At 36.4% G+C, this 27,822-nt stretch overlaps 2 protein-coding genes across 2 annotated transcripts; both read right to left on the bottom strand.

Moving 5' to 3' along the window:
• Positions 1–315: 315 nt before the first annotated feature.
• On the bottom strand, positions 316–12,248 carry LOC102233013 (glucocorticoid-induced transcript 1 protein-like). The gene is made up of 8 exons (XM_005810618.2): positions 11,586–12,248; positions 9,837–9,982; positions 8,319–8,420; positions 7,932–8,048; positions 5,918–6,046; positions 5,677–5,845; positions 4,583–4,745; positions 316–2,995 (listed from the first exon to the last, which is right to left on the bottom strand). Exons 1-8 carry the CDS (start codon positions 11,707–11,709, stop codon positions 2,719–2,721), a joined length of 1,227 nt encoding a protein of 408 aa, XP_005810675.2. The 5' UTR covers positions 11,710–12,248; the 3' UTR covers positions 316–2,718.
• Positions 12,249–18,877: 6,629 nt separating this feature from the next.
• On the bottom strand, positions 18,878–27,103 carry LOC102227888 (RUN domain-containing protein 3A-like). The gene is made up of 11 exons (XM_005810597.2): positions 26,727–27,103; positions 24,665–24,780; positions 23,680–23,807; positions 23,489–23,574; positions 23,053–23,142; positions 22,880–22,960; positions 22,523–22,685; positions 21,286–21,443; positions 20,250–20,369; positions 19,298–19,398; positions 18,878–19,205 (listed from the first exon to the last, which is right to left on the bottom strand). Exons 1-11 carry the CDS (start codon positions 26,831–26,833, stop codon positions 19,063–19,065), a joined length of 1,293 nt encoding a protein of 430 aa, XP_005810654.1. The 5' UTR covers positions 26,834–27,103; the 3' UTR covers positions 18,878–19,062.
• Between the last annotated feature and the right edge of the window lie 719 nt (positions 27,104–27,822).

The raw sequence follows: 27,822 nt of genomic DNA, 5'->3' as shown, positions 1-27,822 counted from the left end.
TTTAGAAATTTCTGAGTTTCAAATGTTGAAAATGTTTTGACTTTTGAAAGTTTTTTCCAGAAAATTTCTGAGATTAATCATTAAACTTCTGAAGTATTTGGCATAAATCTACTCCACCTTTTTACTTTATTTTATTTTTTTTCATTTACAACTTCCCTCATCCCTGTCGACTTTTGGATCGACAATAAATATCCATTTTGAAAAACTGAAAATGAGAAAAAGTGGGCTACTTCATTTGCTTGATTCTAGGTTGCTTTTTTTTTTTAAAACAGATGTGGTAAAAAGTTTGAAGTGGATAAATGACAGAAACCAGAGTTTATTGTCACACTATATTTATGTGGACAGGACACAGAACCTGAGAAAACAGCAAATTCCCAACATCCAAACAGAAAGGAAGCGTTTTATATCAAATGGGAAAAGAACAATTCTATTCTGTATTTTTAATAATAATAATAATAATAAAAAAAACAAACTACAAGTTAGTGAAAAGATCAATCAAGTCTCCATCACCATGCTCACTAACACACACACACACACACACAAATCTGTCAGACATTTTACCCAGAAATGTGTAAAAAGTGGAAGAAACCCAAACATCCTCTCCTGGAAGTGCATAAAACTCCACCTGATGATGAAAAACCTGCCACAAACAAACATCAACAAAACTAGAAATAACAGGATTTTTTTTCTTTTTACTTTTAGCTTATGCTGCAGGTAACTGATAAAGACGTACAAAATGCACTTTACTACTCTTAAGATTTACAATGAAGTACAAAAGGTATGAATGTAAAAAAACAAAAGAAAAGACAACAACAAAGAATTGCAACTCAAAGGTAACAGTTCAATCTGTGCAAACTTGTCTACCGGAAATAAAACTAGTTGATCGACTTGTCAGCTTGGCAGAACGAAAACATATCAAAGCAAACATTAAAGGCGACACATCTATACCACTAAAACTGGTTAGGTAGTCAACTAGGCCGTGAAACCTCAAAACTATCAACATAGTGTCAAAAACACACCCATCTGGTGTATTCTTGATACACCAACATCGAAAAACAACATCTTTAACTACTAACTCACATATTTTTACAAAAACAACAAACTACCTTAAAGCAGGAAGCTGAAGCTCTTGGGTATAAATGCTACCCAACTCCAACAAACGGAAATTTCCCTTCAGTCTAGTAGAATAAAACAAAAAAAGTGATTTCATTGTCTTCTCTTGAGTCAAGCAAAGATTACCAGCTGATTTGTCATGCACTAGCAACATCCAGTTACACATAAATATCTTTGAATACCTAAAACAAGGAAGAAAACTCATTTTAATAAGAGGTGAGTGTTCTCAGAAGACCTCGACTCCTGATATTTTGGACAAACATAAAAAAAGAGGAGGATCTAGGCAGGAAGTGAAGCCAGTAAAGTCAAAGCTCTGTTGTATGTTTTTTTTTTTGGCCATAAATTTCTTTGGAAAATAAAACTGATTGACCCCAATTTAAATGTTTTGAGTTTCTGGAAGCAAATTGTAGCTTATAAAGTCTTTCCTTTGGGTTTCGACGGAGCTCAGAAGTGTTCATACCCCTGGTAAAATGTTGTTTTTTAAAGGAAATTCTGATAAATAATCAAAACTTTCCACTTTTAATGCGACATATTCTGAACTGATCTGTTAAAGAGCAAAGATTTTGGGGGAAAAAGCAGCAATAACTTCTTGTTTTAATTGCGTTCAGATTTTCTACCATCTTTCTAGTGAATCTGGAAGCTAAAGTCAGAAAAGCCTCGATGTTTAAAGGTACCAGTCATAAGAAGGCTACGAATAAAATTCCTCAGCATTATTTTCCATAGCATCTCACCATGAGAAATGTATCCAAAAACAAAACGTGAACCCGTCAGGAAGACAACAGCAGCACTGATTCTATATTAGACGATATATTCTATTATCCATATATCTAGACTAAGAAGGGACTCAGGAGATAATTCCCTAACGAGGTAAACATGGTGGTGGCATCATTATGCTGTGGGCTTGTTTAATTTTCTTGCTAATGGTGGATACATTTCTGAAAACTTTCATGAATTTTTACACAAAACCTTCAGGATTTCTGCTAGAAAATAAAAAATTGAAGTCCAAACATACAGTTAAGCACAAAATTATTGTATCGAATTATTATATTATTTTAATTTTACTGGGATGTGGATGTAAAATGAATGTTTTTCAAGCCGAGACTCACAAAGCGATTATTGAGGATATAACTAATTTGCAACACAATTTTTAATACAAATTTAAATAAATACAGCTATATTATTATATATTTTTTAATACAAAACTCATTTTACAGTTTTATCATGTTGAGAAATAACATTTTGGTTTAAGGTGAGACTTAAAATCCAAATAAGTCAGGAAATATGAATAATTCGGGGCTAAAAGGTACATCTACAAACACAAATGAATGAATTTGGATTAAAATTAGAGTTAAATTTGACTGAAAGTGCATTGGACTAAGAGAAGAAGTCACAATAAAAGGTGGAAAGACTTGATTTGTCAGGAAAAATACCTGAAATTTCACCAGGGGTGTTCACACTACCATGTCATATATTTGCCCCTCCTCCAGAGTTATTTATAAATCAGATTATTTTATATCTAAAGAAGAAGAGCAGTTCAAACACACCTGTCCTGGTCCAGGTAAACATTTGCATCATCATTTTCACAGAAAAGAGCTGCAGCTGTGATCAGAAGGCGAGCGCCTCTCCCGATGCGTCTCCCAGCACGGCGGAGGCGGTGGCCGGATCCGGGGAGGCGCCGCGGTTCCCGGCGGACGGCGTTCCCTGGCCGGAGCAGTTCCCAACGGGAGAGACTGTGAGGCTGCGGATCAGCAGGTCCATGGAGGGGAACAGGGGCTTCAGCAGGCTGACGGGGCAGAAGGCCGAGCCGCCGTGGGGGGTGAAGTTCACCTTGTTGGGGTCGGGGCAGGAGGAGACCGGGGCCTCCTTGTGGTGGTGTGAGATACTGCAGGAGAGACCAGGACTTAGACTTTGGATCGAGGTTATCATCGTTAACTAAACAATTTAACTGAAACATACTGGAGGGAAAACTCTAACTTTTATAAAACCAACTAAAACATACTGAAATTATAGCGATAACATTTTTATTAGTATATTTATTAGCCTTTCAAACTGATGTGAAATTAATTTTAGTTTACGCCAGCTGTTGGTAAATTACGGCGATACATTTTCCTCCTGGTGGCAAAATGACGATGTGAGAAAACACCAGAGTTGGGTAGTAACTAGTTACATTTACTCAGTTACATTTGGGAGTGTTTTTACTTTCACTTGAGTAATTTTATTATAAAGTTTTTCTACTCTTACTTGAATAAAATTTCAGGATTTTCTACACACTGAATGAGAAACAAACGTTTTAACCAAAAATTCCCCAGAGAGACAGACACACACCTGCAGTTTTTTTTAGTTTCATAAGTTTTTTATTAAAAGAAAATGATTTGGAAACATTTATTTTGCCTGATTTTGTTCTTTTTGTTACTTATATCATCATTTGTGTCCTTAAAATACCAAAATTTCCACTTATTACTATATAATTTTTAATATTAAATGATTAATAATCTTATTAGTAACTCAGTACTTGAGTAAACTTTTTACCAAATACTCTTTTACTCTTCAGTAATTTCTTTGATACTTTTTACTTTTACTTAAAGTAAAAGTAAATGTTGAAGTAGTGCTGCTCTTACTTGAGGACAATTTTTGGATACTCTACCCAAACCCGCTTGGTTGCTTAGCAATAAATCAATAAATTTTTTGAAAACAGTAATTTCTGTTGAGTATTTGTTACCCAATCTTTGTGCCATACTTCGAACCTTTAGAATTTTGCACGTACAATTAAACCAAAGTATGAAAAAACAAAAACTACTATTATAACTACTGAAAACTAAACAATATTTAACAAATAAACAGAATTACACAATCAAATTACACTACAAGAAAAAAACCTAAAACTTTTATAATTCTGTTTTGGATTCATGAATGCACAGATTTACCAACAGATTACCAAATTATGAGCAATGTGCCTGAAAAAAAGAGCTAAATGTCATCACTGTAAACCAGAAGCTGTTAGTTTAACTCATGAGTCAGAGGGAGTGAGAGACTAAAACCAAGACAAACGGGAACGAAAACGCAGATTCACTTCCTATTAGTGATTTTACTCCTAATAAGTTTCAACAGTTCAGCTCATTTTCAGCCAATAATGCAAAACAATTTCCACACATCATGAAAAGTGGATATGAAACTAGATATTCTCCCAGGCGGAGCAGGAACTACAGTAAAATATTTTTTTCAGTTTATGTACATAAATAAATAACAAAAATATTCTCTAATTTTACGTTTCTCATCAGAAAAGATGGACGTGTCAGACTCATCTGAATCCCAAACCGTTTCTGTTAAAGCATCAAATAACAATCCTGCAGGTGGAACAGCTGGTGTTATCAATACATTCTGCTGCAAGCGGCCCTTTCAGTACATTTGTGATCTTGATGTTGCCTGAAACTAAGATTATCTGGACGTCCCTGCAGCAGCAGAACGGTACCTGAACTCCTCCCAGACTCGGACCTTCTCGCAGCCCTCTGGAGGTTCTCGCTGGAAGCAGAAGCTTTTGTTGAGTCCTGGAGAGGAGGAGATTTGTGGCGGCTGGCTGAGCTCGGCCTCGCTTTGGGAGGACACTGGAGACAGCGGACATTTCTCTACTGAGCCTGAAACAAAAAGGAAGAAAATGCATATAGAGTATTTGTTTGCTGCTTTATTAAAGGAGACATGTTAGTCTTCCTTCAACAGGTTAGGATGAGTTTATACAAAACAGTTTCATCATATTTTTTGGTCAAAATCATTCTTAGATAATGAGAATTTAGTCCTATGAGTGATTGAGCTGTTTTAGGGCTCTGTCTCTTTAAATCCAAACAAACTACTTCTGGCCATATTTACATTCGCATCTGCAAACAGATTCGTAATTATACAACCGTACATCTTTGAAAAGCAGAAGTGGAGCCTCCTGCACAACCAACAAGAATACAGCAAGTACTTCCTGGACGGTAAGTCAACTACAAAACACTTGTCTTTTCCAGCAGCCATTGTACAGCACATACAGGGGTAAAACCAGATGACCAAATGTGACTAATTGCATAACAAATTAAAATGTTTTGTTTTTCTCTACCAAAAGCTGGATGACAAAAGTCTTCAGTTTGGTGCTTTTGTCTCAATTATCCCTTTTTTTGTTTAAAGATATTTCAAAATTCATTTTATTTGTTGTTTTATTTATTTCTGGACAATTAAAATGTCTTCCATTTTCAGTGTTAAATGTTCATTACAATTTAAAGTTCATTGATCTTTGAGAATGTATTCTTGATTTATTTTGCCAGTATATTACTTGAAAATGTTCTCAAAACAACAATAGTATCTTTTATCGCAATAACGTCTTGGTCAGTTTATTGTCCAGTAAAATTTGTCATTGCGACAGGCTTAGTGAGCGTCGAATGAGAGTTCAGGTTTTTGAAACGGCTCGTTTTCCAGACACCAAAGAAACATTAACTTATTTTTCAGCGCTTGGGTTGATTTTAGAAGCCAAATGCAAGTACAAAAACATCCAAAATGTGGATTTATTTTGCATAATAAACTACATAAACTAGCCTTGGTGAGGGTCCAGAGGAGCATCTAGAGCGTTAGATGGAGGTGAGGCGCAGGGGGAGGAGCAGTTGGAGGAGGAGGAGAGGGGTGTGGTGGCGCGGTCGCTCTGCGAACCGCTGCTGCAGCTGTGCAGAGGCACCGGAGCGCGGTGACCGTCTGGAACTTCGAGCAGCTGACGAGAAGGAGAAAATAAATCAGGCATCACTGTGATTTTCTGAACACAGAAGACATGAGAGACACCTACCCTGTGCTGTGGGGGAGGAGACTGGCTGATGAACATGCCCTCCAGCTCCTGGTTGAGGCCCTCCACGCTGCAGCGCAGGCGGGGAACCAGAGTAGACAGAGGCGAGAGGGGGATGGGAACCGGCTGGGTCTGAGGACACAAACACGTTCCACTTAACTTTTAGTTCAAAACATTTTAAAGGCAGCTCCTGACTTCAGTTCAACAACCACACAAATTACCAGTTCAGCTATTTGATATCAATTAATCAGTCAAGTTTATTTGCAAAACACATTTCAGCAACAAGGCAGTTCAAAGTGCGTTATGTCATAAAAACACACAAAAAATGCAAAGTTATAAAACACAGCCAATAATTGTAAAGTGCCGTCAATCACATGGAAATGTGACATTTATAATGTTTCGACTCCACACAGGTGGCTTTATAGTCTCGATTTAGAGGAAGTCATCTGCAGACTTGGCTCCGCCCCCTAGTCTCTTAGCTCCGCCCATGTAAACATTTAAATATATGAGACGAGACTATTTTAACTTCTACTCATATCTATAAGTTATAAAAAATACTTACTACAAACTAAAGCTAATCCTGCTGCACCCTTCTGTACACAAATTTGGACCAGAACTGGATCATCAACAGGACAATGAACCCCTGTCCTTCTGCTGCAAGGAACTGAAATGTAGCCGAGTTGTAAAGAAGAACGGGAGAAAATTCCTTCTCAACATTGTAAACGACTGAAGCATCCAGAACACCAGCTAATGTTGCTAGTGGTTGTTCGTCATTTTCCCCGTGTCGAAAAAATTCATTCTTTCATCTTTCAGAAAGAGAAAATGAAAGGTCTCACACCAACATGTCCACATCCAACAAGGTCAAAAGTCCAGAAAAAGAAAAACTCAATCCATATACCCAATATCTGATATTAAACTCTAGGAAATTGTTCAATTTTATCAGAAATTCTGCTTAAAAAATTGATAAGCTTAATAGCTTTTCACGCAATTAAGCCAATTTCTTCAGTGTAAATAAAATTTCACGATTTACAAAAAAAAAAATATACAGATTTAAATGGAAGGGGTGAGAAGGGATTGCAGAATGAATGTGACATTTTATTGAGCAAAGACTGGATTTCTAAGCCACGCCCCTTTGGTTCCGCAATCCCAGCTTCTCATTATTGAGTGCTTGGTCACAGTATAATCAACAGATGTAAAAAAAAAACAGAAAAACTGATTTGCAACAGGCGCTGCTGCACACATATTGCTAAACTTTGAAAGGGGTAGGAATGAAAAACTTTAAAAACCCAGAGAACTGGGTTTGAGAAAGTTGTTATGCTCCAAATTACACTTCACCTAAAAAAAACTTGTTGCTTAATTTTTCTAACGGATTAATTGACTCGGCTAGAAAAACTCTTCAGTGAACAAGCATCCAACTCTGCTAAGCATCTTTGCACAGGAAGGAGTTTGCTGAGATGCTAGGCTAATGCTAGCTTGTTTCCTCTCGGATTTGATACGACTTGTTGATAATTCAGCTCATATTGATGTTTCCTTTGTGAGCATGCAGAATTTAAAGAAACAACACTTCTGTTGCATCAGAATCTAAACGCTATGCTTTAATTTACAAATTGTTGTTATGAAAATGTGCGTTTTTGGGTCTTTCCCACAACAATAAGTCACGAAATGAGCCTAAAATGACTGCCTTTGTTGCTCTAAAATAGCAAGTATAAACTACGAATTGATTTTATTTTAAACAATTGTGGCCACAAGCCTCAAAAACCAAATCAAGCGTGCAATTACCAAACACTACAAAATGACCAGCTGTGCTCAAAAGCAGAACTATGCCTGTCTTCCTAAGAAGAAGAAGCACATGTGATGTAGTGATCTTCCTGTTGCTTCAGTGTTTTAATTCAGTCACTTCCTGTAAATAGTTGCACACTTGACGTATAAATTCAAAAATTGGACACAGACAGTCGTAGTAGAAGACTATGAAGTCTCAATGGGCCCCTGTGTTTGTTTGATGATGGTGGTAAAGTACCTGAGTTGCTCCTAGGCTACAGCTCCCATGAGGATAACAACACTGACGATCTTTGTCATGCACCCCAGAGGCTGCAGGCTTGCTGCCCTGCTGCAGTTGTTGTTTCAGTTTGGCAATCTGCAAAATAACACAGGTTACAGCCAAGCACATTTGTGCATACGTCGGCATTAATAGCTTTAGTCATGCATGTTAAAAAACATAAAAAATCATTTGCAAATAACAGCTGAAATATGCTGTAACCAGATTTTCATGTGCATGTAGGTGAGAAAACAGGAAGTTTCCAAGCAGCAGATGAGATCACAGCTCAGAAAAGTTAGTTTTTTTTAATGAGCTTGGCCACTTGAATCCAGAGTTATAACCTGCTGAGGAATAAAAGCAGAAACTGACCTCTCGAAGATGCTCAGCGCTGCCCCACGATGCCGAGCGTCTGTGGCTGCCGCTGTTGCTAGCTCGCCTGCTCCTGGACTTCTCCACCCATGACTCCGGAGTCTACAGATAAAAACAACAGAAAAAGGTTTTTAATGTGAATTTTTAGCTCAGATCATCACATCATGTGAGTCTGGCCAAAAAAACAGCGACAAGAATAAACCTCACGTAACATCAAAACCTCTGGTTTGGATCACACAGATAAGGTGGTTTTATTTCGTTCTTGGCTTGATATTTTAAACAGCCAACACCCACAGATATGCTCTTCACACTTCTAGAAGAGCAAAAGAGCAGGAGAAACTGAAAAACAGAGCGAGTGGAGGATGTGGGCAACCGAAGACCAGTGGCGAGGCCCTGCACACACGGAGCAGAGAGGATGGGTGCAGCCAGAACAGCCTCATCAGCTGACTTCAGTCACTGTTCTCATGGCTGTGGTTCACACTATGTAATAGCTGTGCAAGCACCGGACACTCCCTCCCCCTCTCCTTCCACTCACGTCTCACTTCTATCTTTGCAGAAAACTGCAGGGAAATAAATAGACACCATGACTCAAGCCTACTCAAACAAAACTAAACTGTAAATTCATGCAGAGCTTTAACAAAATTGTGATAAACTCATTTCTCTGACTCACTTTTAAACTCCTAAAATAACAAATGCTGCAGAAGTTGTGCGGTAAATGATAATATTGTCATTCTGAGACCGTTTTCAACTAAAAGTAGAAACATATTGATGCAACTGTAACCTCTCAAATATACATTTCTGAAGAACATTCAACACTGGAATTGGAAAATATTTCAAATGTACAAAATGAACAAACAAAACAACATTAATTAAAATGGTTTATTAAGACTCAATAACCAAAACTGCATAAAAAAATATTAATAATAATAATAATAATAATTCAGGCAAAAGTGGCAGGAAGTGCAAACTAGCTAGTTCTTCTTACTGGGTGTCAAATGTAGCAATAAATCAATTAATCGCATTACAAATTAATACAAGATCAATAATTTCCATTTGCATTATTTATTTATTTTTTTTTTATTTTCTCTCTCTTATCAAAAACTGGATGACAAAAGTTTTCATTTTGGTGCTTTGGTCTCAAGCAGCCCTTTTTTTTTGAAGGATAATTTTGTTTACAGAGACTATATTTGTTGTTTATTTTTGATATTTAAAATGTCTTCCAGTTCCAGAGTTAAATGTTCTCTAGATTTTAAAGTTCATTGATCTTTGAGAATGTGTCATTGCCATTATATTAATTGAAAATGATCTCAAAAACAACAATATTATCGTTTATCGCAATAACTTCTAGGACGATTTATCGTCCAGTAAGATTTATTGTGATATGCCGAGTTTCAAAATGGAGGCTTTTTGTTGATATTAAAGGGAAGCTTCTCTTTAACGAATGGAAATTATCACAGTAATGTTAATTTACTATGCGATTAGTCAATTTATTGCTGATTAACTCCATTTATAGCATACCTGGGTTGATTTGTCCTTGCAGGACGGACCGCAGTGGACTTCTGGTTCTTTCGGCCAGTGCCCCTGCAGGTACGGCCCGATGATGGCGTCCAGCGACATCGTCCGTCTCATCCCCGAGCTCAGCTGGTGCAGCCTGGGCTTTCCTGCTACAAACGTTGCAGAAAAACATCATGCATTTTTAAAAAAGGCAAGCAGGTTAGACATTTTGTATCAGAAATTCATGTTTTCATTTAAACATCTGGTTTTGTAAGGGAATCTGATATTTTGGGATAAATCTGGACAATGAAACTGACCATTTTATTCTTCAAAAAAGATAAATATTTAAGTTCCTTCTATGAAAATCTGCATCTCAATTTCCTCATCAAAACGACCGTTGTTCTTTAAGGACATCAAAACCTTTCACAGAAACATCGCCAATATTTAATCAATTATTTCGTAGACCTATGGATGTTGCACATGGTTTTACAGCACTGCCCCTCCCCTGCCTGTTGCTGCTAAAGCTACTGAACTGCACTGCCAAGAAACAGATTATAAAACCAGACAGTCATGGTGTGAAAACTGAACGAACCCCACCCACTGAGGTTACACAGGTTGACTAATTACCTAGCAAATATCAGTTTGTTACATTCATAATGTTACACTATTAAAAAAACACATATATCAGCTCTTATTTTAAATTCATGCATACAAAAGAACAAATCAATGTTTAAAACTGTAATAACTAACATGCTACAATTACTGCTTTCCCGTTTCAAATAAAAGCCGTTTTTAAAAAACTTTTGGTGTAGCTATTTATTCTGGTAGTCATAACTAAATATAGTGCTACTGGGTTAAAAACCACCTCATGAATACATTCAATCAGGCAGGAAAAGGGTTTGTGAAACTGCAGTAACCTTTAAGTTCAGTAACCTTCTGCCCTTTTGGAGGAGAATGAAACTTCTCCAGATCAGAAAACAAATTAAGAATTTATTTTGCAAATAGAAAAATCACATCCAGACTCTCAGTACATGTTACGCACTTCCTATTTGTTTACCTAATATTTAACGCAACATTAAGAACCTAAAATAACTAAATGCATTTTATAACTAATTGTTTTGTAAGAAGCCCATTAGTGTTTGATTATTGATATAATTTTATTTCTTCCTATCCGGTACCACACAGGGTGTTTCGTTAACAGTGGTGTGCAACAAACTTTCACAATAAACATCAGCTAATAATAAACAAGTTAAAAAAACATATAGACCTTTTTTAAAATAAAATTAGGTGCATTTCCACAACAGAATCATACTAAAAGTACCAGCAATATTTTTTAGATCAATATTTTTCACAAATATCAACTTTCTTGACTCGTTTTTCTTCACTTTAAAGCGTAAAAATAGATATAAAATGGTGGTTGTTTAAAAAGTATAACGTTTCCTCCAGTAGACATTTATTCAAATTGTAAGTCGCCCTTTTGTCAAAACATTTGCAACTCTTGACGAGTTTTATTCAGCTGTACTGAGAGCAAAGATGGCTCTGATCTAGAATTACAGATCATGCCCAGATTACAGATAAATAAGTCAAAAATATTGTACATTTAAAGCATTAATTGTCTGGAGTAATTTTCCTGTTAAAAAATTGATTTGGGGGACAAATATGACATCTTTCCAGAGTAAAAGTTGTATAGAAATCCTCGTCATCCTTGCCTGATATGATGTTGTATAAGTTTCTGTTTCCAGTCAGAGCTTAACAGGTGTTTTGAGTCCATACCTGACTTCCCATCCCTCCGGTTCGGTCGCGGCTTGCTGGCCAGCCTGAAGGGAACAGTCGCCTTGAGGGGCTGCGGACCCAGAGAGCCGGGCCGGGGATGTCCAGGTCCACTTCGGCCGGACATGTCTGCGGGAACCAGCTTGAACTAACCACCTAAAAACTGGCAGCCCAGTTTCAGCTGTACGAGTTGGGCTGCTGCTCGTAGCTTGGCTAAAGTTACCCACTGCAGCTCTTCCTCCTGTAGTGATGATGATGATTACTCGAAACCGTTACAAAGTTCTCCCCTGAGCCGCACACATAGCTTTCACAGTGAATTAAAGAAGTTAACGTCACTCAGCTCGACATATACACGTTTTATTGAGCAAGCGCCGTCGCTAGTGGTACTTTTTTTGTTGTTGTTGTTGACTTGGTCGTTTTCCAGTTAGCAGCCTAGCAAAGCAAAGTTTCTTTGTGAGGATGTTGAGATGTTTCGCCCCTCTGCCGAACGAGGAAGCAGCGCTAGCTTCAAAAAAAAAGTCACCCTAACGTCAACTCCTCCGTCTTCAGAGCTCATTTACAGGCCTGTTTCATTATGTGTTTTTCGGGCCGAGGTGTGATTTTGACGGCCTTGAAAGTTGCGAAAGTAGACGTGGTTCTCTTCCCCCTCCAGTGTTCTGGCTTTAATGGCAAACTCAAAACACTTCCACCGCAACCACGCTGTAGTGGATTTAATTATGCCAAAGTTAGACGCAGCTCTGACTTCTGATTGGCTGGTGGGGACTTGCTCTTGAGCCCTATTGGTCAATGCCCCATCAATCCGTCAAATCTCAAACAATAAAATTTTCTGTCCCCGCCCCCATTCATACGTCGCATTAACAGATTTACTATGTTTAAAATCCCCCTAAATACTAAATTTTATGTTGTTAGGGCTGTAAATTCTCATTCTTATTGATACCCACCTCATTACAGATGAACAGACTGCTTTTAAAAAGGGAATAATTATGACTTCTGACAAGTATGTAAACTAGCCAAACTCCTCTGTAAAATCAAACATTGAAGGGCATCTCATTAAATCAGTAGCACACATAGAGTTATAAAATCTCTATTTGTCAACATATTTCTTTCATTAAAAAAACCCATAAAATTCAGAGAATTGTTATTGTATTTAATTACTGACAATAGTTAGCTCCAGACCAATTAGCCCCACAGTGACTGATAAAGAGCAGATCCTCATATTTGAGATTGTTGGTTTGTTGTGCCTCAAAATGTTTGCTGCAACCCTGGTTTGAGGTTTTGTTAATGTGAATTTTCTGTCACAATAAAGGGTGGAAATTTCTTGCAGACCAATTAAACAAGAGCAAAGTGAAATCATTGTCACACTCAATTTTCATTTCATTTTATACATTTTCTTATTGTTTTTATTCATTTAATATAGATTTTATTGTTAATTCATTGCATAGAACTAAAGGCAGTTAAGTGAGAAACATAATAAAACACAAATATATGAAAACCAACAATCGATAAACACATGTACAATAAGTTGGTAATATGAAGAAGAAGGCTATCTTTTAACAGCTTAACGCAGAAACCTGTACAGTAGTCTGGTTGTTGTGCATTTCATGTTAACTTTCAAAAAGTTCACAAAGAGGATGTGAGGAGTCTCTCATGGTTCAGTGCTCTGTACTTTCTCACTATATTCTGCAGAACCTTGATGCAGAACCATCAAGATTCAATTGTTTATCTTCTGGTCTCTTAGGAAAACGAGGGCACAGCTGGATTTTTATAAAGTCTATCATTAAAAGCAAAATGAGAGAATAAAATCTAAATGACAACATGAATCTGAAGGATTACTTGAGTACATTTTAGAGTACTTTTACCCAAAAGTGGGTAGAGTATCTAAACATTGTCCTCATGTAAGAATAGCACTACTTCAATGTAATTTTACTCAAGTAAAAATAAAACATAACCACCTAAAAGAGTGAAAAGTATTTGGTAACAAAACTACTCAAGTACTGAGTAACTGATCAAATTATTAATTATTAGTATTTAAAAATTACAAAATGAGACGGACAAAAATATAAAGTTAGGTGGAAAGGTTGGCATTTTAAAATACCAAAATTTTTCTTCCTTAAAATTGTCATCTTAAGGAAGAAAATGACAATCATTCATATAAGTAACAAAAAATAACAAAATCAGGCAAATGAAAATGCTGCCAAATCAGTTTCTTTCAATAAATAACTGATGAAACTTTAACAAAAACTGCAGATGTGTGTCTGTCTGGTGAATTTGTTTGTTTGTTATCCAGTGGGTCAAGAATCCAGAAATTTTACTCAAGTAAGAGTAGCAATACTTCATAGTAAAATTACTCCAAAGTACAGCGTAGTACAAATACCCCTAAAAGTAAATTTTTTCAACAAAAAAAAAGTTAAGTAAATGTAACACCCAACTGTGCGTTTACCTAAATACAATGTTTGACTTTCTCCAAGATAACATATAATCAAAATATGTCTCCATCTTTTTCATTTGATCCTTTTTTCAACCAATAACTGCCAGCTGTGTGTGTGCATGTGTGTGTGTGTGTGTGTGTGTACCCTCTGTGTGGACTACGAAGCTGCTTTGGGTGGTGTGTGTGTGTGTGTGTCTTAGCAGGACAGCGTGCTTTGTGTGAGATAAATGTCCTGCCTCTGTGTGAAAGGGAGTGCCATCGGCGGGGACAGGGGAAGAGGACAAAAGATAACGTGACACCCTGCTGTCTCAAGCTGATCCCAGACCAGCGCCAAACCTCAACGCGTCCCCTCGTCAAAACCGCGCAGATCCAAAATTGTGCCCTCCTCGAATGGATTCATGCCCCCTAACGCAAGAGATGACGGGTTTCCATTTGGCTCCGGGTGCTTGTTAGGGTATTATAATTAACTAAAACGAGCAAAAACTGAAATTGAGAAAACATTTTTGTTTACTGAAATAAATAAAAACGGTAATTTGTGAGGTAAAAATATAACTAACTGGAACTACATCGCGCGTTTATTTAACTAAAACATACTGATATTATAGCTATAATACCCTTCGTTTTCGTGTTTTCCACCACCTGTCATCTGTTTACGTCATCTGTCGGCAATTTACGGCACTCCATACCCCTCCTGGCGGCACTTAAGCTAGTCCGCTAAAATGGCAACAGCCAAAGTCGGGATAAAACGCCACAGTCAGTTGGTTGTTCAACAATAACTAAATACAGTTTTAGAAAATTATACCTTCTGTTGATTATTCATGACCCAATCATAAATATCTTTCAACGTTTTTTAATTCTGCTCCTAAAAATTATCCAAAGTATAAGAAAGTATAACTATAACTAAAAATATTTAACTAATCATAAAAACTAGCAAGCACACTCTAAAAATTAAAACTAACTCAGTCAGTCACCACGAAATAAACTAAACTAAACTAAACTATAAAGAAAAAACTACCCAAGAATTGATGTCACACGTGCAAAGAAACGGAGACAAAGCCTGATAACTAAACTCAAACTCTTCACCAAACGCACTGGCATCCATTCATTTACAGCCAGGGAGCTAATTGGACAGTACGTCAATCAGGAATGCATGTCCCACATAAAGCATTTCCAACATTTACCAAAGAACCTTCAGCTAATGTTTGCTTAGCTCTGTCTATTTGTCCGAGGTAATGGATAAATGAGCCTAACCTTTGACCTCACGTGAGCTAATTCCAACCTATCTGAAGGGAGACAAGACAAAGTTAGCTTTGCAAAGGGAAACTGTGAAACAAAAGTGGAGGAGGGGGGAAGACGGTGGCTTGGTGGGTTTCTTAATATTACAGTAAATGACACTTCATTGAGATTCTGTGGTGTGGCTTTCATCTGGTGTTAAATCAACAGAATAACTTTGTCAGTGCTGTGAAAAAGAAGTTGAATCTCAAAGCAGTAAGATGAAAATTAACACTAAAGTCTTCTGTGCAACAAAGAATCTTCATAATAATGAAGATTTTAGTCTAAATTAAAATGTTAAAACTTATAATAGTCATTCTGGGGGTTAGAACATCTCAGGGGGCTTCAGATACACTGCAAAAACACACATCTTACCAAGTATTTTTGGTCTAGTTTGAAAACCCATTCAGTGAGGCTGAATTAAATCAATTCTGCAAAGAAACGTGGACCAGAATTTCTTCATTGTGACACAAAAGAGTAATTTTCAGTTGTCATAAATGCTTCATATTTCTCCTAGGTTTGGATGATTTTCCTCATTGTCATAAATGAAACTTAACATCTAGTCAACAGAAAAACCCAAAAACTTACAAAGTAATGTCTAATTACTAGTGTAATTCTCTCAAATTAAGACAAAACTAACACTAAGTAACATTTCAGCAAGATATGAGTTTACTTTAAGTCAATAATTTCTTAATGTACATCAGACCAATTTCTAATGTGGGAAACTTTTTTCATGTTTATATTTGGTAGTTATTTACAGAAAAGAAATAGTAATAGGTCAGGAATTAACATCCTGAATAAAACGTGTGCTAGCTGCCTACAATGCAAAAAAATACAAATCTTACTAAGCATTTTTGGTGGAGTTTCTAGTGAAATATCTTAGTACACTTGAATTGAGACAAAACTAACATATAAGTAACTTTTCAACAAGATATAGGAGCTTGTTGTAAGTCAATAATTCCTTGATATTGATGAAAGATGTGCTAATTCACCTGTAAAATGAAAAAAACAATGTGTGAAGTGAAATAATCTGCCAGCTGAACTCAAACTGGGTTGCTAGGAGACGGACTGGGTTTGGCAGGTGTTGCTAGGTAACGGCGAAGTGCCAGTTGATTGTTAAATAAGTGACATTAATCTTTCAGTGGAACTAGAACTAGAACTTTTTCACACCAAAAAAGTTGTTAAAAACTCAGTATTCATTTTATTATTTTTATTTATGGCTAGACTTTCATCTCCAATCCATCCAACAACTTTAGGAATAACCCCATAATCGAGAAATGTAAATCTGTATCTGACAGTGAAATGCTTATTTGGAGGAACAACATGTACACACCAGCAATTACAATTTCCAAAAAAAGGCAGTTTTTATTGCAGTTTTAAGTAATGCGACGATTTCCAGTTTTCAACCACACTGCATTAGATTGAAATGTTGATGGAGGAAAAAATTACAGCATCCTCCATTTTTACTGAACATGATGTTAAAGATGTGTAAAAAGTTTAAAATAAATTCACATCTTACTGCAGTAGCAAAATCCAACAGTGGATTTGATCACAATTATTCAATGGGGAAAGATAATGTTAAATTTGTTTTACAATTTAAATCACAACTTTCTGGTTTTGAGAGTTTTGCTTCAAGTGAAAATATCTTAGTACGCTTGAAATTAGACAAAACTAACTTACAAGTAACTGCTCAGTAAAATATAGGAGCCTTTTATGTCAATAATTGCTTGATATTGATGAAAAATGTACTGTTTGTATAAGTTCCACTTATAACTGGGCATTTTCCGCATATATTCATCCACTTTAAGGAATTATTGACTTAAAAAGCTCCTATATTTTGCTGAAATTTTACTTTTAAGTTAGTTTTGTCTTATTTCAAATGTACTAGAAAAAAACTGGATAAATATAAAGATAAACAATTGAAATTCACTGTTAACCATGATGGAGGATCTGTGTGGAGCTTTGTAATCACTGAATTTTTTAACTAAATGTTTCAAAACATAAGCTACCTCAGTGAAATTTGACTTTATTTCCACCTTTTTTTCCCATTTCTTTACCAGGTCTTACAAATAAGTACGGCGGGCATCATGAAAGTAGTCGGGAAATGAAAACAAAGGGAACAAAGGCACACAGACACGTGGCAGATTCACTAGTTCTCATCTACTCAAACTATTTCATCAAGCGGGTAGAAAAACACAAAGAAAACATTCATCCTGCATAGTCCCAAAGCATTTTGTCTTTTTATGCAACAGGTTTACCGAGGCAGACTCACATGTCCTAAAATCAGCAACTAATTGGATTATTACATACTTTCTCTGTTACATTTTAAATAATCCTCACCATAGATCACTGGGCTCATTGTAAAAAGCCTCAGCTCGCTCTGATCTCTGATAATATTGTACGTAACTATGGTAAAATGCTGCTTTTATATCCCAAAATGTTACAACAGCTGAGCCAGTCTGTCTGTTAGGCAACAGAGAGAAAACACAGACGGACTGATAAAGACACAGCGGACTCAATGGACAGGGATGCACAGTGAGGACGGACGGTGATGTGGGACTTTATCTGCGTGAAGCGTAAACAGGCTCTGAAATGCAGTGGAGATGAAGACAGAGGCAGTACAGCAGCTATTTCTGCATCCATGTTGGAAAAGTTCAGGACATGCAGGATCCTCCTTCACTCAAGTTTGATTCAGGAGAGAGAGACGGGCTCAGGGCGTAAAGGTCAAGGGTCAGATGAAAGCGCACATCAGTGAGGTACGACGGCGTGCCACGGCCAGAGAGAAAGGAGAAGGTTTCTGACAAAAAACTCCAAAAGTTTTAGATTAATCGCTGAAATTTTCTAGAAAAAAAAAACCAAGGAAAATTGTGAGCTCCAAAAGACTTGCGTAGTTTTGTGAGAAAAAAAGTCACAAATTTTGAGAATAATTTCAGAATTTAAAAAAAATCGGAGCTGGAAAAGTTGAAAATTTGCAAGAGAAAAACTCTGAAATTTTGGCATTAATCACTATATAAAATTTTGGAACTCGTCTCTTGGATTTTTTTTTTTTCAATTTCAAAAGTCCAAAATTTACAACTTTTCAAATTCAGAAATGTTCGTGTTTTTTTCAATAAAATTTCTGACATTCATCTCAAAATAACTGAGATTTTTTGGTAAATTTTCTACTTTTGAACTCAGAAAGTTCCACACTTTTTCTGCAAGATTTCTGAAATTTATCTGAAAATCTTTTACTTTTGCAGCTCAGAAATTTCTTTGATTTTCCTAACAAAATGTCTGAGATTAATCTCAAAATTTCAGTTTTTTTTCCCTCGCAAAATTTTGACTTTTTCTCTGTTCTAGAAAATTTCTGAGATGAATCTCAAAATGTAAGAGTTTTTCCTCTCACAAACTTTCAACTTTTGGAGCTCAGGAATCTCCTTGTTTTATCCAGAATGTTTCTGAGATTAATCTCAGAATTTCTGAATTATTTTCTCACAAACCTTTGACTTTTCAAACTCAGAAACTTGAAAGATTTTTCTGGAAAATTTGCAAGATTAATCTCAAAATTAAAAAAAAAATTCTTGCAAATTTTTGACTTTTGGAACTTAGAATTTTTCTTATTTTTTTCCAGAATATTTCTGAGATTCATCTCAAAACTTCTGAGTTGTTTTATTTATTTATTTTTTGCATTAATGTACTCTCCTTTTGTATCTATAGAGGCCAACAGGCCATCGCAGTGAGGAGCAGTCACTTTGTCTAACAGTTGAATTGTCTGTTTTTCCAGTGCGTCTTTGGCGCCCCCTAGCTGGGAGACAGAGCAGGGCTGTTCTCTGTGCTGATGTTAACCAGACATTCACTTGATTTGAAGCTAGCTAGAGATTTGGTGCTTGGAAGAGAAGTCAAAGACCCACACAGGCCCATCATGGAGGGGGTGTAGTCCTTTCCTGGAGGGGAAACAAAGCAGCCATTTTAAATCTTTAGGGTAAATAATCATTTAGAGTTTTAAAAGTAAACATTTCAGTGGCTGCAGCGCCACCTGTGCACCAGGTTCCTCCGTTCTGTTTGCCCTCGATCCTCTGGGAGTCGGAGTCCAGACTGACCTCCACTGACAGCAGCTCCGTGCTCGGGAAACTCCTCCTGCAGGTCAACAGGAGGACAAGAGAGGGAGACGTTCAGCAGCCGGCCCGGAGTCGCATTAATCTGAATTAACTGACAGACAAACTGAATGCAGTCAATATTCCTGTTCGCCGTGAGCTCTGTTTCTGGTTTCATTGTGTGGCAGTAGATTTAATTAAAACAAAAAGAAATATTCAGCCAGTAATTTTAATATATTTGTGATTTAACATACATTTATCCAGTGGAAAAATTATACTGGGTAGAAAATAAAACTTTTTTTTAATGACTTTTTCACCAAAACTTTTAAAGATGGCTAGGTTGAAAAAAACAAAACAACAACAACAAATATATTCATAAATATTATGCCAATTTTATCTAACAATTCCCAGAAAATCCATAGCTAGAAGTGGTAAAATCCTTAATCCATGACTACCTGGATCCTTTAAATCTATAAATATAACTTGACACAAAAAGAGAAGAAAAATGGCAAAAAAGAAACAAAAGTAAAACAGAATAAAAACAGAATGGGCAATAAAAGAGATTGAAAAGAATCTAAAACACAGAAAAACAAAGGAAGAAAAATAATGATGCGCCCATAGTAGGAAAAAACAAATAAAAAGTGTTTAACTAGAAGGAAACAAACAAACATAGATTACAAGACCAATCTATGAAAAAATCTGTAAGTTTTAACCAATCAAACCTAAACTATTTATATTTAAAATTTTGTAAGATAAATTGTTCTTGCTAACACGACTTTTGAATTATTCAAACTTCTCATATATTGTCTTTTCAAATCTCAGTGAATTAAAGATTGTTATTCCAACGACATAATAATGAATTGTTATATTTAGGTGAGGTTTTGCCAGTCAAACCTGCGGAAAAGCTTCATGTCCTCTTGGATGTTGTAGGGGTCAAGGGTCGGCCACTGGTTGATGAGGGGGATCGGCAGATCTTTGGCCAGATGGTTGGAGTCGCATGGAATCAGGCTCGTCCTAATGCACAGCAGGGGGAAACATGACGTAAATATTCCGGTTTATTTTTCTTCCAAAAACCAATAAGAGAATCCCCTTTAAATTAAAGCTGACTTTTGATGCAAAATTCACTTTTTGCAAGTTTTTATACTTCCATTCGGGTCTCAACTCATTCTAAAAATATTCCAAGTGCTTAAACAACAAAACATCCAACTATTTTTGGCAATAAGTTATTGTTTTTTGTTTTGTGGAAAATGATAAAACTGCACCATCACCCAGCAACCCCAGCCTAACTCAGCCCGTTACCTAGCAACCCAACTGGAGCTCCAGCATGTTTGATTTTACAGCTCTATGCTGTAAAATCTGTACAATGGCTGCTGGAAAAGACAAGTATTTTGTCGTCTTGCCGTCCAGAAACCACTACTTTCTGCATTCTTGTTGGTTGTGCAGGAGGCTCTACTAATGCTTTTCAAAGACATACGATTGTATAATTATGCTTTTGTTTCCAGCCATTTTCACATGCAGCAGATCATTTGGATTTAAAGCAACAGGACGCCGTAAAACAGCTCATTCTGATCGTCATTGCAGGCCTGCCTGTCTCAACAGGCAGAACTGCGATGACTAAAATCTTATTATCCAAAAACTATAAGTGCAACAACTGAAATAAACATGTTTTGTGTAACCCAGAAACCTTGCATAGAGGCTTCATGGGTGACCTTTACAGATTGGTGGTGTGTTAAATGGGCTGCAGCGTTGGTACATAGTACAAAGATATTAATACATTTTTTCAGATGTACTAAATAGTTAGCGTGTGCTACTATTCATTTTGTGAATGAATTCCTGTCCTCTTGAGTAAAGCTGCCATAACCTTCAGGTTTGTAAGATTCCCCTGATCTGATCTCATGACAGACATGATGAAGATGTTTAGTGAACTCACAGTTGCTCCTGCAGCTCCAGGATTACATCCTCTAGCTCCTTCTTCTCCTGTTGGCTTTGGCTCTGAATTTCCTCCAGCTGAGATTTCAGCTTCTTGTTCTCCGTCTCTGTGTTCTTCAGCTGAGATTCACGCAGGCGCACGAGCTCCTCCAGGTACCCCTGACAACGTTTTCCAAATTTATGTGTTTGATTTTTTTATGCACAAAATACACTGGTGATTGTTTAGTAATGTGCTTTAAAATATTAAAGCACAAAATTAAAGCGCATTTTAAAGCACATTATGAGGCATAAAAGGAAATGAGGATTGCATTTTGGCCAAATAATTAAGACATTTTTAGATTAATCTCAAATTTTCAAAAAAATTGAATTAAATTTCTCAACTTGAAAAGTAAAAAATTTGCTAGAAGAAAATCAACAATTTTGAGATTTATCTCAGAAATTTTTGAAAAGGCTTTTTATGTCCAAGCTTCAAAAGTTAAAAGGTTGCTGGAAAAAACTGAGAAGCTTTTAAGATTAATCTAAAATTTTCTAACAAATTTTTTTTTAAATGTATTATTATTTGTTATCTTGAAAAGTAGAAAATTTGCAAAAAATGTTTTAGTAATTTTACAATTAATTTAACATTTTCTGAAAAAAAATCTGAAAAAGTAGATTATTTGCTACAAAAAAAAATCATAAATTTTTAGATTAATCTTAAATTTGATAAAAAACTAAATTCTCAGCTGCAAAGGTAGAAAATTTGCTAGGCAAAACTGACGCATTTGAGATTAAGTTCAGACATTTTCTGAATTTTCTGAAAAAACTTTCTGAGCTTTTTAAGCTCAGAATTTCCTGAGCTTGAAAAGTCAAAAGTTTATGAGAAAAAACTTGGAGATTAATCGCAAATTTAAAAAAAAAAAAATAGAAAAATTAAAAATTCTCAAGTTACAAAAGTCAAACATTTGCCTCAAAAGAACTGCAGCTCCAGTTCTGCAGACTGGAACTAAACCCAGAAGAAAGAAAACTTTTCATTTTCAGAGCTTGAAAAGTCAGAAATTACTAGAAAACATCTAAGAAATTTTGAAATGAATCTCAGAAAAGAAAAAAAAAAACTTGGAAATTTGTGAGTTTCAAAATGTAAAAATTTTCAATTCATAATTTTCTGAGTTTTTTGGCAGAATTTTTCTCCTGTTTTTCTACCTACAGTGTCTCTAACTAGAGAGGCTGTTTGGTGATCAAGCAGTGAAATGTGCGAACACCTTCTGAGCGTTGACGATCTTGAACCTCTGCTCCATTTTGCGGCACTTCGTGCTCCAGCTCTCGTCGTCGGTGACCAGCGGGACGTACGGATGCTCGGGGAGGCTGTCGTCGCTGGCGCTGCTGTCGACGCTCCGCTGATCATCATCGCTCAAGTATTCATAGCTGCACAGAAAACAACTGCTGTACTTCCTCTCTCTCTCTCTGTGACTGTTTTACGGCCATCTTGTTTTACTGTTTAAAGTAAGATGGCCGACCCGACTGATGCAGCTCGTTTCTCATTTTAAAGCTCCGGAGTGAAACACTGAACATTCCTGCTGCTGTCTAACCAACCTTATCTGCTGCTTTGCTGCCGTTACCTCTGTGTGAATTTCAAGTATGGAGTGTAGTCGATCACCGCCGGGGATTTCCCGTCCAGGGCCTCTCCTTTCAGGCAGAAACTGTGGGAAGGTAGACGCTCTAAATTAAGACCATAAATTACATCAACAAAAATATTTCTCTCTGTACAAGGGTCAAAGGTCAATCCCAGTACCTAAAATCTATGGCTCCCACCCCAATGAGCATCCCCGTTAGCACTGTGGCTTCTTCTCTCAGCATTATGGCTCCTTCTGAGTAAAACCTCCTGAAGCGCAAAGACAACAACAGACACAGAGGAACATGATTACAGTAAAGGACAGGCAGACATTCTGGAGGACAGTCAGACATTCTGGAGGACAGTTAGTCACTTTTGAGGACATTTAATCACTTTGGAAGACAGTCAGTCATTTTGGACAAACACTCAGCCATTTTGGAAGACAGTTAGTGACTTTGGGGGCCAGTCAGTCATTTTGGGGGGCAGTCAGTCATTTTGGGGGGCAGTCAGTCACTTTGGGGGGCAGTCAGTCATTTTGGAGGACAGTCAGTCATTTTGGAGGACAGTCAGTCATTTTGTGGGACAGTCAGTCATTTTAGACTACAGTCAGTCTGACCTGGTTGTCCTGCTGTCTCGCAGAGCAGTGGCGATGTACTCAGACAGCCTCTTCTCCATGAGGGCGACTCTCATCCAGGCTCGACCCTGAAAACATCAAATGGAAACACGGCTACAGTTTACACAAAAACCGCTATGGTGCTATGCTATGTTCCTCGCTAACAGCTACCGGTTGGTTTTTTTGTGACTCACTTTCGCTCGAGATGTGTTGATGTTTTCCATGCTTTCAATGCTGCTGATGCAGCTGTTGGGGACTTTAGCACATGCCAGGCGGATGTAGTCCCAATAACTCCTCTGACCGTCAAACCAGCTACTAGAGCCTGGAAAATAAAAACATTTTAACAACATAAATTATATTTAGGTTTAAAACAGCATAGGGTGTCAAAATAACAGCAATAATTTGGGTTATTTGGTCTGTAATAAAGTATTTTCATGCTAACTAAATAACATGCTAACTAGACTAAATTTAGTCTATTAAATCTATTTAGCCTAGACATTAAATATTTAGTTTACCAAGTAAAAATATCTTGCTAGCTTCCTAATAAAATGTCTAGTTTGGATTGAAATATAGAGCTGCTAAATTAAAACTTTTTCACTAAACTAAATATTTAGCTTGCTAACTAAATCTTTAGTTTGGAGCTAAATATTCAATTGTTAAACTAAATATTTAGTTGGTAAATACAATATTTAGTTTGCTAACTAAATGCTTAGCTAAACAACTGAATATTTAGCTACTAGCTGAATACTTTGCTCCAAACTAATTGTTTAGTTTGCTTGCTAAATATTTAGTTTCAAACAAGACTTAATATTTTGTTTGCACCCAAATAGTTGCTAAACTAAATATTTAGGTGGTAAATTAAATATTTAGCTTGCTAGCTAAATGTGTAGTTTACACTTTAATCCTTAGCTAGCAAGTTCAATAATTCATTTGGAAATTAATATTCAGTTTATAAACTTATTATTTAGCTTACAAAATTAAATTAACCCACATTTTTTACTCTCATGACAAGCTAAATAATCCGAATTGTTGCTGTTAATTTTTGACAGTAACTTTTGTAAATGGTGCACCATAACCACGAACCAGTTAAATTTAAATCCAGGTAACTTAATCATTGCCAGCGTCTCATTATTTTTGTTTTTCAGCCTGAAGTTGGGCTCTGATATTCGGGTTTGCTACCTTTAAAACGGTGGCTGAGGATGTGTTCAAGGACTGCTGCAAAATTTATGAACTCTTCGGATGAATCATCGATGGGCTCGGCAGTGTATTTCTCTAACAGAGTCTTAACGGAAAACCTGCATGGGAGAGAAATAAAAATTAAGTGACCTTGGAAAATAGATTTTCCAACAGGAAACTTAACAATAATCAAAATACGGCAGGACTTTACTGGTAAAAATTTTAAAATCTAACATTAACTCAGCGCTTCTTAAAAATATTTTGAATTTCTACTTGATATTTAGAAGCAGATTTGTCTCTTAGTGGAAAGGTAATGGTGATGAAATGATTTAATCCTCCATATTGTTATATTACACTCTGGTGACTACTGAGAGCATCACTGCTTTCTGTAATCCGGCCTGATGTCATCCACTTCCTGCGAAGAAAACCTGGCCATGCCGACTCTCAGGAAGCTCAAACAAAGAGTTTACTGAAGAGCCTTTATGTTTCTGTTCACACGCAGACAAACATCTGTTCAGACTTTAAAGGTTGATTCTCCAAAAGATTTTAACCAAACTTTTACTTTTCAGCAACATAAATGCTCTCCAAAAATGTCTCCTTCTTATACTAGTAACTTTTTATATATATATAAATTTACTTTTAGGAATATTTTTACTACTCTGTACTTTTTACTTTTACTTGAGTAATTTTCTTATTAAGTATCTCTACTCTTAGTTGAGTAAAATGTATGGCTTTTTACCCACTGAATAAAAAAGAAGCATAATTTAATTTAATTTAATTTAACCAAAAAGTCACCAGACACACACGCTCACCTGCAGGTTTTGTTAAAGCTTCATAAGTTTTTCATTGAAAGAACATTTTCTTTTGCCTGATTTTGTTATTTTTTTTGTTACTAAAATGAATTATTGTAATTTTGTTCTTTAAAATAACAAAATTTTACAAAATGCTGTTACTGCACTAATGCAGTTAGTGGAATAAAGACTATTTTGAAACTGTTTTCAATTTCAGCAAATAAATTGGAAGTAAAACTAATCTGTTAATTAATGTATAACTTTAAACCACAGTCTGTCCATTTTCACACATCGATAAGACAAAGCTTAACTTAACAAAGCGATTTCAGCCTCCATTGTTCCCAAGACAACAATGTCTCATTGTGTTTGGGTTGGACGATAACTGGACGACTGTCCTCAAAGCGAGGACATTAGCATTGCTGTCGCAGCAGCACAGAAAGCAGGACGAATTATTCTCCGCTTCACCGTATGCAGAGATCTAACTGGAGACAGCATGCTAATTCTGCAACTATAAAAATAACAGAAATGGATTTTCTATCTGTAACAGTGCTTAGTTTTTTATTATTCTATTTCATATATATATATATTTATCAGGCTAGCTTGGCAGAGGTGGGCAGGGTATCCAAAAATTGTCCTCAAGTAAAACAGTATTTGTAGAAATATTCTAAGAAATGGGCTAAATTATAAATCATTTAATATTTAAAAATTATATAATCAGACAGACCAAAATCTAAAATTAAGTGAAAATTTTGGTACATTAAAGACCAAAATGACAATAGTGCATATAATTAATAAAAAAAAACAACAATATTAGGCAAAATAATTTTTGTCTAAATTAGTTTTTTCAATACAAAAATTGATGAAACATATTTGTTTTTCATTCAGTGGGTAGAGAATCCAGAAATTTTACTGAAGTAAGAGTAGAGATACTTCAAAATAAAATAAAAAATACTTTTCAAAAATAAAGTTGCTCAAGTAAATGTAATTGAGTAAATGTAACGAGTTACTACTTAACGTTAGATTGGTGTTTTTGGGTAGCTGCTTAACTCGCATATGCCTACGGCCGGCCCTGCTTCATAATGTGATAATGCCCCAGTCCCTGGGGAGCCAGGACGTTTACCAACATGGCAACCAGACCATCAGAGTTCACAAAATTAAACTGCAATTCATCCTCCAGAACCATCACATGTCTCCCCTTTGGTTACATTTATTATAAATTCATATTAACAGAACAGAAAAGAGAATATTAAAGTAAAACATTTAATTAAACTTACCTGCAGACCGTGAGGAGGTTTTTTCTCTCCACCGCCACGTTTCGAGCCGACACCCTCTTCGACACTTCTGCCATCGCCATCGCTGCTTGCACATATCCGGGCTCCATGCGGAGGAAAAAGCCCCGGGATGGATGGACCCCTCCCTGCCGGCCCCTCCGCGGTCACTGCCGGCGGAGGATGCTGAGGCTGACGGGCCGCATCATCCCGTCCGCCGTCCGGCTCCAGCAGCGCGACTGCGTGTTTCTGAAGCAGCGGGGAGGAAGCAAACCCCCGAAACTCATCGGATCGACAGATGACCCGGGTTTATTACGATTCCTGCGTTTAGAGGACTCAAAGGCGCCCGTGTCTTCTCGCGATTTCTCCCCCTAAATGGTGACTTCATCGTGACGTAAGCGGCGGGCGTCATCTTCAATCGTACAGAGGGACATGACGTATTAGCCCCAGTGTGCCAGTGTTTTTTTTTTTTACATTTTATTTCAACAGATAACATTACAAAGAGGACATTTAACACAATGACAAATTTCACAATACTACACTGTAAAACAACCCTGCATCTCGGCAGCTGTGGTGGCCACAATTTCTTCAAGCTAAAATTTATACTGAAACTTTTACTGTATTTGTACGATAAAATTCGAATTTCTACTAATTTTACTGAACAAATGTTACCTTACTTATATGGTAAAATTCTGGCAACCAAAGAATGTCATCATATAAATACAGATTTTACCACATTTATACAGTAAAATCCTTATATATGGTAAAATTTGTGTACGGTAAAATTCTGTCAATATTTTACCGTAAATTATAAAAAAATTTCTTACAGTGTATATTAAAAATAAAGAATAAGTACTTAGTTTTTTTCCTTAACAATCAGAAAATAACCAGCTTTTTACGGAAATTTTGATATATATTTTTATCATTTACATTAAATTGGTCTCCAGAATGTTTGTTACCTTGAACAGAAACTATTTGTGTCTCTAAACCACACCCGGCTACACTTCAGTTTTCTTTAAACCAGCTTTTAAAAAGTACTCTAATTTATTACAGCTAATTTTATTAGTTTTGCTCAGGCTATAATTATTATTTTAATTACTTT

Source organism: Xiphophorus maculatus, chromosome 10 (assembly GCF_002775205.1).
Source record: "Xiphophorus maculatus strain JP 163 A chromosome 10, X_maculatus-5.0-male, whole genome shotgun sequence".
NCBI lineage: Eukaryota > Metazoa > Chordata > Actinopteri > Cyprinodontiformes > Poeciliidae > Xiphophorus > Xiphophorus maculatus.
This window is presented reverse-complemented; position numbering and strand designations above follow the sequence as displayed.

Excerpts from the sequence above, each read along its gene's own strand:
- LOC102233013 (XM_005810618.2), bottom strand. The coding sequence starts at position 11,709 with ATGTCCGGCCGAAGTGGACCTGGACATCCCCGGCCCGGCTCTCTGGGT. Across the intron at positions 9,983-11,585 it reads CCGGAGGGATGGGAAGTCAG|CAGGAAAGCCCAGGCTGCAC; the intron begins GTATGGACTCAA and ends CAACGTTTGTAG. Across the intron at positions 8,421-9,836 it reads GCAAGGACAAATCAACCCAG|ACTCCGGAGTCATGGGTGGA; the intron begins GTATGCTATAAA and ends TTTTATCTGTAG.
- LOC102227888 (XM_005810597.2), bottom strand. The coding sequence starts at position 26,833 with ATGGAGCCCGGATATGTGCAAGCAGCGATGGCGATGGCAGAAGTGTCG. Across the intron at positions 23,143-23,488 it reads CGAGACAGCAGGACAACCAG|GAGGTTTTACTCAGAAGGAG; the intron begins GTCAGACTGACT and ends TTTGCGCTTCAG. Across the intron at positions 19,206-19,297 it reads CGGAGGAACCTGGTGCACAG|GAAAGGACTACACCCCCTCC; the intron begins GTGGCGCTGCAG and ends TTTCCCCTCCAG.